Source organism: Talpa occidentalis, unplaced genomic scaffold (genome assembly GCF_014898055.3).
Source record: "Talpa occidentalis isolate TD23 unplaced genomic scaffold, MPIMG_talOcc4v2.1 talOcc4.17, whole genome shotgun sequence".
In the NCBI taxonomy this organism is placed as follows: domain Eukaryota; kingdom Metazoa; phylum Chordata; class Mammalia; order Eulipotyphla; family Talpidae; genus Talpa; species Talpa occidentalis.
The window spans coordinates 44,175,293-44,186,473 of record NW_023601754.1 but is presented as its reverse complement, the minus strand read 5'-3'; the positions used below and the strand labels follow the sequence as shown (position 1 = coordinate 44,186,473).

Sequence of the window (11,181 nt, the reverse complement as noted above, 5' to 3'; positions counted from 1 at the left end):
GTGGCCTTAGCGTTGTGCACAGGGGTTATTACGGGAGGAGGCAGAGAAGCGACTTTGCAATCGGGCCCTCGGGCCCTCAAGGGGTGGGTGTCCTCTCCAGGCAGGGCCAGGTGAGCTCCATCCCACTCTAAAAGGAGCAACGTTGGAGTGTAGCCCCCAGATTATAAGGGGGACCTGAGATCCAGAGTGAACCGATCAGTGTCACATCGCCACGCTGGGCCTCGCCGACGCCAGCTCCCCACGCGTCGCGCGCAGATGCAAGCTCGGGGCCCGCGAGGGGACGGAACAAAACGTCGAGGCCTTGAATTTGGTTCCGGGGCCCCCAGGCTGAGGCCTCCCAGGGCCCCTCACCTCAGACACCTTTATGCTCCCGACGGTGCCGTCCGCCTTCACCCTCTGGAGCTGCGACCCGTCTCCCCAGCTCCCCTCCCTCTTCGCAGGCACCTGCGCGCCCCTCCACCTCCCGGGCGCGGCCTCCTAGTCCTGGTTCTTCGAGGTCGAGCTGAAATGCGTGTTGTTTGCCGAGGCTCATCTTCCAATTCCTTTCCCACGGCTCCTTCCTCTCTTCGTCCTCACAGCCAGCGGCTCCCACCTGAGTGTCCTTGCCCGTGCTGTGCCCACCGTTAGACTGGGGCTCGGGCCCGAGCACCCCCATGAGTACGGTGCTGTCGGCCGGGGGGGGGGGGGGGCGGGGGGGGGAGCTTGGTCTACGCAGGCGCAGGAGGAGGCCTGGGGGGAGTGGGAGGGGCAGAGAACGCACCCTAAGAAGCAGCTGAACATCTATTGGCTGTCGGTCACGTCAATCATCCCGACTTAGTCCAATAGGCTGAGCGCTCCATGATGGCCGGCAGGTGAGTTCCAAAGAGGGGTTCCTGGAGGGTATGAGGCGGCGCAGAGGGCAGAGCCCTGGGACCTGCAGGACGCACTTTTCCAAACCTTAGGTCACATGTGTAAAGGTCCCTAGAGATTTTTTTTTTTTTTGCTCAGTTTACGGAAGGGAAACTGAGGCCCAGAGATTACTGAACTAGGGTGAGGCCCCAAAGGCGAAGGCGTGCGGACCGGTCGGATGCTGGGTGACCTTTACAGTGTTGTCCCAACTGAAGACCCCATCCCTCATCCCCGCTGCACGCTCACAGGCCCACACACACCCAGAGGGGATGGTTTGTGCCAGCCAAACCCACAGTCCTGGTCCCACCGCCTCCTAAACTTTAAACCCACCCCCCGCGCCTCTCCTTCTGTCCCACCTCGGCCTCCTCCCTCTTGTGCTTCTTTCACTCTTGACAGCACCAACCTGCCCCTGCCTCTCCCTTGCTCACAATTTGGCCTTGGTTCCCAGTGCCCCAGTAAGCAAGGCCAGGCCCCTTTCCAGGCCCCTTTGCAGGCCCGTCAAGGCCCGGCCAGCATCTCCAGGTTTGTCTCTCATAGCAGACTCTACACTCACCTTGAATCGTAAGCCATGTGAGGGACTCGTGTTCTCTTTAGTCCCCTTTGAGCCACTCCCCCCCACCCCAAAGCTGGCCACTGCCCGTTATTCTCTCCCTCCTCCTCCAGGAAGCCTTCCCCTTGCACTTCCTGAGCTTTCAGTCTCCCCTATAACCAGCCCTGACCACTCTGGGTCATCACTAAAGACACAGTGGCCTTCTCCACCAGACTGTGCGCCCTGGGGGTGAGGGGCAGGGCTGGGGCCTTCTGATCGCCACAATGTCGCCTGCACAGGGCTGGGCACAGAGGCAGCCCTAAGAATTGAGATTGGAGACCAGGTTAGCGCTTCTGTCCCACCTCTGCACCCCGTTTTCTGCCCTCCCAACTACATGTCTCTGCAGACCCCCGTTCTGATCTCAGAAGACAAGCATGTGGTTCTGCTGTCAACACTGACCACTCTTTATCTTTACCGGCCTTCATTCCTCATTTGATTTTCCCATCAGCCCTCAAAGAACACAAGGGCTGACCCTTCCAAGCCCCAAACAGGCAACCAAGGAACACCTTTGACTAAACCTCTTCCCTGCACACAACCCTCCGTGAGTCCCTAGTGTCCGCAGATGAAAGCTCAGCTTGCTCACTGTGGCCTACACCATCCTGGGTGAGCACACCCTGCCTTCCTGTACGACAGCCTCCTGCTTCAGTCCACGCAGTCCATTTCCCCTGCTCACGACACCTTGCCTTGGGGAACTCCCCTAAGTCCAGCCCTAGGAATGAGGCCACTTGAGAGTTGCAGTGATTGGCTCCACGAGGGCCACTGGACTTATCTGGGCCACAGTCTCCAGCTGCAAGTTGGCATGAGGAACTTTCTGCTGAGACACAAAGCTGCAGCTTGGAACCGCTGGGGTCCTCATTCCCACCAGGGAGTGCCTATGGCGTTCAACTACTAGAACGAAACACACACTGCGCAAAGTACAGGCGGGATGGTTTGCCCCCTGGATCCAGCCACCCCTGAAACAGGCCACCCCTGGACTATTGTGTAACATAAGCTAATGTCTTTTGTTTCCGTAGCTGGATTAGTAGTCCTAACGCAGCGCTTCTCACCCAGTTCTCCCCACACCCCTAAAATAGCCACACTGAGGAGCCTCACAGTGAAGACACACCATGCACCCCACACTTGCACACTCTAGCCCTGGGCATACCCAATGCCTGGCCAACTCCTTCTCATCCTTCGCAACCCGACTCCACACCTGCTCCCCCCCTCCCCCCACCTTCTGGGCTTCCCAAAGCACCGGCTGCCCTAGTATTTGTGTCGGAACACAGATCCCCCGCAAACAGGGGCTCCCCGCGTCTCCGAGTCCAGTGCTGGGCCTGGCAGGGAGTAGGCACCGGTCAATGACTGTTTATTGAATAAATGTACTACTGGAGTAAGAAGTGGCTTAGAGTCCAGTATAACATGTGGGCGGGCTTGTGATCGGATGAATGGGGGGGTCCGAGATAGGAACTGGGGGCCTCATGGATGAGGCCGAGTTCTGTCCTGCCCTCTTCCACAGTCGCCCTTGACCCTCACACCCCCACTGCTCCCATTCTGCAGATGAGAAAACTGAGGCTCAGAAAGGAGAGGCCGCTGGCCTCGGGTCACACACCTCCTCTCTGTCGGATGGCAGGTGAGGGCAGGGAAGGAAACCCCAGGATCAGCGTGGGGGGGCGGGGAGGGACTCGCCTAAGTTTATTGGGCAACAGGCTGTGAGGGGGCGGGAGGCTGACAGGAGGAGGGTGGGGTGTAATAACTTAAAAACCGGAGGTGACAGCGGCAGCTCCTCAGGAGATCTCTGCAGAGGGGCAGGAGTGGGGTATTCACAGGGATTTGTACAAAGGGGCCCGCGCCAGCCTGGGGCAGGAAGGGGAGTTCGAGCATGAGGAAGGTGGAGGGGAAGGAATCTGTCTCTCTGACCCCCACTTCCAGCCCCTCCCCCCCAATTCTCCAGGCTTTAGGCTCAGCAGCTCTTCCTGCCCAGGCTCGAGGCTTACTTCTTGAGCTGTTGGGAGGAACAGGAGAGTTTCCTCGGTTTCCCTTTCTGCTCCACCCTGTCCCCAAAGTCTCCTCAGGTGTGCCACGGCAGGGCGAGGGGGGACAGGAGGGGCTGGAGGCTCCAGGAGGGTGCCAGTTCCCCCTGCTGAGCCGCCCAACTCTTGTCTCCTGCCCAGTGACCCCGGAGAACAGCGGAGGGATGCTCTCTGCCCCCAAATCGAATTCGGGAAAAAACTGAAGTGATGACAAAGAGACCCCTTCCCTGACCCCTCTCCCGCCCGTAGAAGCAGGGGGCCGAGGAGGCGGCCGAGGAGGGACCCGGGGCGTGGCGGCTCAGAGCTCGAGGTCGTTGGAGATGCGGGTGACGAGGGTGCGGAAGGCCAGGGCGGTGCCCGCCACGCGGCGGAACAGAACGCCCCGCAGGCCGGGCCGGGGCAGCTGGCAGACCTCCACTTCGAAGTGGGACAGGGGCTCGGGCCCGCCCGCACCCCCGTGCAGGCAGGCCAGCAGGAACGGCTGTGGCTGGCGGCAGCGGCAGCGGGCGGCCGCCGTGGCCTGGCGCAGAGCTGCCATCAGGGCCTCGGGAGGGCGCGAGCTGGTCAGTTTCACACTCCAGGGGAATCGGAGCAGCCGGGGGGCGGTTTCCGTTTGATCCCAAGGTAGATGGCAACTGCAGTGGACAGATGGAGGGTCAGCGGCGGCACAGAGGGGGCGGGAGCCCACGGCCGGGCTTGGGATGCTCGCCTAGATGTCCCCGCGAGAGCCGTCGCGCCAAGCCACTTCAGAGGGGCACACCTGCCCGGGAGGCGTGTCCCTCCTGCCCTGCCCCTCCCCCGCGAGGGGGCGCGGCCTGGTCTCCAGATCCTGGATGCGCGTGGAAGTGGCAAGGGCAACCGAATCGCCTCCTTCAAAGGGAGCTGCCCGCCCCGGAACCGCGGCCCCCATCCTGTGCGTCCGGCTGCCAGCAGCTCGCCGTGACTGGAAGTGAGAACAAAGGCCCTGCCGGGCTGGCCTGGCTGCTACTTGGTTTGTTTGCGAGAAACGTATTCCCGTCGGTGCTCTGTTTCCTATCGAACGCCACCTTCTCCTGGCAACGACCACCCCCACCCCCCAGGGCCCAGCGCCCCCCACGCTAGGCAAGCGGTTCTCGCTGACAAGCAGCAGTGCCCCTCGGGGGTCTCGGGAAGTTTCTGGGGACTCTGTGTCACTGTCTGGGGTGGAGAGCACGGCTGGCGCTGGGAGGGAGGTCAAGGGTGACGCATGTTCTGCAATGCCCAGGAGGGCCCGGCACAACAAAGAGGCATCCTGTGCGGAAACGGTTCCTCTTCGAGGCTCCGCAGTCCTTCCGGTTTAGGGGGGGCTGCCTCTGCCTCTCAACGCCAAGGGTGAGCACAGGACTCGCTCTGGCCAGTGAGCGCCTGCCGCCTCCCTGACCACCGTGATTGGGTCACGGATGACCACATGACTAGGTCTAGCCAATCAGAGCACTCTTCAGGCCACCGGCCTTGGTTCTGGTGTGGGCATGTGACCAGCCCCAGCCAATGAGAGTCAGTCCTGGGACTTTGGCATCACTGCTGGGGAGACTCTTTCCACTGGGGTCTGTCTCTAACTCGTGTTGCCTCAAACTCAGGCAGATTTGGCAAGATTCAGTGCTGCCTGCTTTTGTAAACAAACTCTTCTGGAACGCCCGGTTGTTTCTGTGTTGACTATGTCTGCTTTTGCCCTGCAACTGTACAGCCGAACGGCTATGATAGTCTAAACTGTTTGCCATCTGGGGCTGAGCAGATGCCTGCCACCCACTGGCCCGGAGCTGCTGGCAACTGTTCTGCCACACGGATGAGAAGACAGAGGCGGTGTGGACTCAACAGGGCGGGCAGTGGTGGTGGACGGAACTGGCTCAAGTTAAAGATGGTCAAAGGATGGTATTCATGGCAGGGGGCTGAGTGTAAGAGCTGGTGCAGAGGGGTGGGTCTTGTGGGATGAGGCTCAGGTGCCAAGGACCTGGTGGGACGGGTCTGAGCAGCAGGAGGGGCTTGTCTGGAGCCAGGGGTAGGCATGTGCACTCACCTTGTGACCTCAGGTCCCCCGATTCTCTCAGGTTCGTCTGCGACCCTAGGGCAGGGGAGAGGGGGCAGTGTCTAGTTGGGGCGAGGGGCTCCTCCTCCCCTTCCCGCTGCCTTCAGGACTCTGGGCAGCCCGTCTCCATCCTGGGTCCCTCCCCGCTGGCTGGGGAGGGCTGAGTCGGGACCCGATCTCACTCTGTTCCAGAAAGGGAGCCCCTTCTGGAATGGTTAGTGCAGGTGATAGGAAAGGTACGGAGGAATTTGGAAGGCAAGAGAGAAAGGGGAGCGGGCAGAGACACACACCTCCGTGCAGGAGACACACACGCAGCCCCCTTCAGGCTCTGCTCACAGGACACCTCCTCGGTGAGACCTGCCCCTCCCTTCCCCAGGCTCCCGACTCCCCTTTCCCCGCTCTGTGCACCTCCTTAGTACCTGTCACTCCCTGACCTCCGGTATATGTCACTTGTTTACTATCTAGTCCCTCGGTAGAAAATTGGCTGTGCCTGGGCAGGGCCTTACGCATTTAGTTCACTCTCTACTCTAGGGTCTAGGATGGTGCCAGGCACACAGTAGGTGTTCAATGAATATTAATAATAAGAGCAAACACTTAGAAAGCATTTTCCAAGGCAAATTTCTAAGCTTAGTCCATTTTTAGTTCACACAAAAACCCCATGGGGAAGGTACAGCCCCATTTTTCAGAAGAAGAAACTGAGGCCCAGAGAGGCTGAGTGACGCTAATGGCCACTCAGCAGAGCTGGACGTCTGAACTGGGCAGCCCAGGCCCAGAGGCCAGATCACTGATTATTACATGAACAACAGACCCACTTACACACCCCCTACTCCACTCACAGAGCCCCCCACCTTCCGCACATACAGACCAGGCATGCGACCGGAGGCAGAGCCAGGGAGCACAGAGGGTGGACGGGAACTTACTGATCTTGGATCCCTGGGGCAGAGAGGCGCCCGAAACGCAGCGGTTAGAGTTCTGCCGTTTAGAGGGATCGAGGGTAACCCTGCAGTGTGAGGAGGGAGGCCAGGGGTGTGGCGGAGGCGAGGACGACGGGGAGGAGGGCGAGAAAGAGGAGGAGGAGGGCAGATGTCAGGTGCAGGAGGCGGAGCAGAGCAGGAGACAGGTTAGGCCCACCCGCCCACCCCACCCCACCTCCTCATCCCCCCATGTTCCCTGGGGCTCACCTTCGGGTCAGTTTGGAGGTCAGCTTGGTGAAGAGGTTGGTGGTGGGGCGGGGTCTCCCGGCGGGCAGGGGTGCGGCCTCATGGGCCAGTGTGGGAGAGGCGGGGGGCCCGTTCTGTACACCCCCGCCTCCCCCGCCCCCTGCCCGCCGGTCCCGGACCTGACCACCGTGGAAGGTGCTGCGGATGGTGGAGCCGCGGGCCAGGCGGCTCCGCTCCCCTGATGGGGGAGCCAGGCTGTGACTGGAGGGGGAGGCGGGGGGTACCCGTGGGGTACCCGAGCTGTGGGCAGAGAGGGAGAAATCAGAATCTCAAGGCAGGTCAGGGCCCCGGTCCCTCCTTGTACTGAGCCCGCAGATGCAAGCACCTGGCGCTCAGAGGCAGGCTGCGCCCTGCACGACTCCCTTCCCCTCCTGCGACAAGAGTTTACCAACTCTTCTCCCCTCCCGGGCCATTTGTCTACCAAACTGCCCCCCTGGCGCCCATCTTCCCTGTTTTACTCCTGGTAACCCCAAACGCTACAAACAAGAGCGTTGAACACGGCCACCCAGCCAGGGACTACATTTCCCAGCCTCCCCTGCAACTCTGAAGAGTCATGTGACTACGCTCTGCCCAACCAGACAACGTGGAATTGTTTTGTGCCATTTCTAGGTCACGCTCCCCAAAAGACTGCGGTTTGTCCTTCATCCTTTTTCCACCCTTTCTGTTGGTTGGGAAATGGTGGTGACTAGGGCGGTGGCCTCAGACCCAGAGCTGCAGCCTCAAGAGGAAACAGGCATTTCAGCCTGAGAGGTGGCTGGCTGTCACCGAGGACGAAGCCTCACCTCACTTAACCACCGTACTTTGGGGTCTCTTTTTCCCAGGAGCTGAGTCTATGCTCTAACTGCTACAGTTCTTGAGCAGACCTGGAAGGCCGTGCACTATAGTGGTGACAAATACAGACTCTGGGTCAGTCTGCAGCCTCTGCTCCTTGAACCATCAGAGGTGTGACCTTGGACAAGTTACTTAACTTCTCTGTGCCTCGTTTCCTCAGCTGTGAAATGGAGGATCTACTTCACAGAGTGCTAGGGACACAACAGACACTGGGTGCCCCCAGTGGAAGCCGGGGGCAAAGAGAATCAGTCCCGGATTACAGGGGAGGCTCAGGGACTGGCCGGGGGTCATCCTGCCAGCAGAGCGCAGAGGCAGGAGTCGAACTCTGACCTGTACAGCCAGTCACGGTCCAGTCACCCGCCTGCTCTGCCCCCGCCCCCCCGCCCCGCCACTGCCAAGCAGTAACACCTCTGTTACTGGACTTGAGCTCCCCACTCCTGGACTTGAGCTATGATGTGAACCAACTCATTCCCTTTTTAACTCCAGCCAGTCAGCACGAGCTCCCTCCCTTGGCAGCTGAGACCCAGGCAAGCAGGCCTGCCAGGCAGCCAACCAGAGGAGGCTGAGGCTGCGACATTCTGGGGCTTCTCTCAGGTTCTAAAAATGGATCATTCAAGAAAATCAACTCAGGTTCCCAAGGTTTGTAGGCGGAGAATAAGGGGGTGCGGGTGGGGGAGGGGTACTGCTTTCCTGGAGCTGATGACTAATTAATTAAGGGGGGAGGAACTCAGGGGGGCTGGAGGGGCATGGGTAGATTCTGCCAGGGGAGGGGCAGACATAGCTCTTTTCTAGGCTCTGTGCCACCCCATCCCCAGTGTCTCTCATTGTAGGTGGAGGGCCTGCTCCCCCACACCCTACTCCCTACAGCTGCCCCCCACGTACCTGTTTTCTTTGCCATTTGGCAACAGGGACGGGCGCTCAGCCCCTGGGCGTTCTGTGCAGACGTAAGTGTTCCTGCGGGTCATCATGCTGGGGGGGAGGTTGTTCTGTGGGAGACAGGGCCAGGAGAGGAGTGAAGGGGCAAAGGGATACCCTACTGCCCCCTCACCCTCTCTGGGCTCCCTTGTTAGCAACAACAGGGGCCTGTGTGAACTGAGTCAGAGCAGACCGATGGTTGCTCGAGGCTACAGCACCCAAACACAGGAAGGCTTAAAAGGCCATCCCAGGGATCTAGGCTAAGGGTCACGGGGGCCACTGGGGCTGAGGGGAGCCAGGTACCGAGAGGTCGCAGGTCAGTGAAGGTTCCCAGGGGCAGGCTGGTGGACCCCTCTCCCAGCCCTACAGCACCACCCAGTCACATCAGACTTGACTACGTGTGTGTTCACGCAGCTCTTAGGCTCTGTGCAGGCGGTCTCAACTGCGTGATCACCTCCCCCCAACTCATTGCCACTCATCACCCCCAGGGGCCCCCCAAGGGCTGCCCACTGCAGGCTGGGCACTTTGTATTGTTGGCATCTGTTCACATATCCATCTCCACCCCACACTGGACTCTGAGGATGGGGAGTAAGATATCAGGAAGGGTTCCCTCTCTTTCCATCCTCCTAAGTTTGCCTAAAATGGGTATTACTGCTTTTTTCAGAGTTTGGAAGAATCCCACCAGTTGGAACCACCTGACTCTAGAATTTTCTTTATGGGCAAGTTTTAAATTACAGATTCAATCCCTTTAACAAGGATATAAGTCTGTTCAGGTCTTCGATTTCTTCTCATGTTAGTTTTGGTTAAACTGTATCTAAAGGTTGGTCTATTTCATCTACGTAGTCAAACATGTCATCCTAATATCTTTTCCCCATCTTTTTACATTAGGAAAAAAATTCTTTTTCAATTCTGATACTGGTCATTTGTGTTGGCTGTCTTTGGCCTAATCGGTCATGCTAGGGGTCTGCTCTTATCCATCTTTTCAAAGAACAATTTTGTAACTCTGGTGATTTTCTTCAGCGTACAGCTATGTCCTCTTATTATTGACTTTGTCTCTGTTATTTCCTTCCTTCTACTTTTGGGGGTGCTAATTAACTGTTTCTTAGCATCTTCGGGTGTGGTTTACCTAAATAAGAATAATCGCTCCTATCCATCAAGTGCCCACTGAGCCAACACTGGGGGAAGTACTTTCTGTCCAAGATCCTGTCAGTGACCCAAGTGCTTTGACAGGCCCATTTCACAGGGTAGGACAGTGATGCGAAGAGAGGTGACGTCCCCTACTCAAGGTTACACGGCTCATCAATGTTATTCAGACTCTGGTCTGTGCGACTTCAAAGTCCTGACCACCTCTCTATCACCTGCTCCCACCCCTGTCTCCCAATGTAGAGGCTATTTGGGTTCCCACAACCTGTACTGTACATTTCCAGGAAGCTGCAGAAGCAGGAGAACCAACCCACATTCCCCAGACTCTTCTGCAGCTCAGTTTCTGCACCTAAAAGGGTTCTGCCAGTCTCTGCACTCACAAGTATGTAGAAGGTGGAAATAGGGTGTCAGCTGCCCTCTTTTCCTTTCCGCTTATAAGGCAAGGTGCTGAGATCACAGTCTTTGCTAGAGCTGGCCGCCAGTGCCTGTTCTCTAGAGCTCTGGGATCCTCCTGGTAGAGGATGGGGTTTCTGATTCTCGGACTGCAGCTGCGACTGTGAGTTCTTGAATTCAGCAGTGGCGGAAGTGGCTTCAGAGGTGGCAGCTCCCTTGGCAGGTCAGTTCTGCTGTGTGTATGTGTCATTCCTGTGGTCTAGCCACTGGCTGCTCCTCCAGGCCATCCTACAATTTGGTAAGCACCACACCTAACTCCCTATATTAAATCCTTCCTCCCAGAAGCAAGGCTAATGCTTCTTTTAGACACTGACTATTAAGTTATATACTAGCATTAAGCTTAAGTTCAGGCAGAGAGAATTTAAAAAATGTCGAATGAATGAGCAGATATGACAGGGGTCCCCTGTGGAGGTCTAAGGAGCAGATGTGAAATGACAGGGGGTGAAAATGACAACCAGGTGGGACCTGGGGGCTGGGCCCCCAGCCTTGGCCACTCACAGGCGTGCTCGTGCTGTCCTTCCGCCGCTCTGGGATCTCTGCCTTGTTGGGGTTGTGGGCACTACTGACCATGGGGCTCGAGGGGGGTAGCCCTCGGCTCCCACTGCCAGCAGCACTGCAGCTCGCCTTCCGGCCTGGCAGCCGTTCCTCCTTCAGCTCTGTCTCCCCTGTGCTGGTCGGGCTGCGCTTGGGATGCAGGGGTGCAGGGGAGGGGCCACCTGGTAAAGGGAGGACATGATCAGAGCTGGTATCCTCTGCAAAAGCCAAAACCTACTCCAGCGGACCCCGGGAACCTTAGAATTCCTTGCATTGGCTATAAAGGCCTTTCTGACAATATCTGAACAACAGACAATGACCGAGAAATGGCACACAAATGACACGATACACATATGGGTTATTCTTGCATTGTACTTTTAAAGGCCAAAAGACTGGGAACACCCAAAAGGCCCCCAGTAGAGGAATAGTTAAATACAGCCATGCACCCCTTAACAATGTTTTAGTCCACAATGCAGTGCATGCATGATGGGGGTCCTGAGAGGCTCTACCCTCCAGCGCAGGTTTGTGGCAGGCCTGTCCACCTCAGTCTGGGTAATT

General features: G+C 58.1%; 1 protein-coding gene across 3 annotated transcripts in view; it reads right to left on the bottom strand.

The window, feature by feature from the left end:
- Positions 1-1,509: 1,509 nt before the first annotated feature.
- Positions 1,510-11,181, bottom strand: part of MARK4 (microtubule affinity regulating kinase 4) — a 29,522-nt gene continuing 19,850 nt past the window's right edge. Inside the window, exons 13-18 of one of the 3 annotated variants that reach the window (XM_037516779.2) lie at positions 10,588-10,805; positions 8,461-8,564; positions 6,709-6,987; positions 6,448-6,527; positions 5,519-5,563; positions 1,510-4,121 (exon numbers count right to left, since the gene is read on the bottom strand). In XM_037516779.2, the coding sequence (XP_037372676.1) occupies positions 4,057-4,121; positions 5,519-5,563; positions 6,448-6,527; positions 6,709-6,987; positions 8,461-8,564; positions 10,588-10,805 (791 nt within the window). In that variant the 3' untranslated portion in view covers positions 1,510-4,056. The remainder of the gene's footprint in view (positions 4,122-5,518; positions 5,564-6,447; positions 6,528-6,708; positions 6,988-8,460; positions 8,565-10,587; positions 10,806-11,181) is intronic. The other 2 variants (XM_037516780.2, XM_037516778.2) reach the window with 2 other exon arrangements.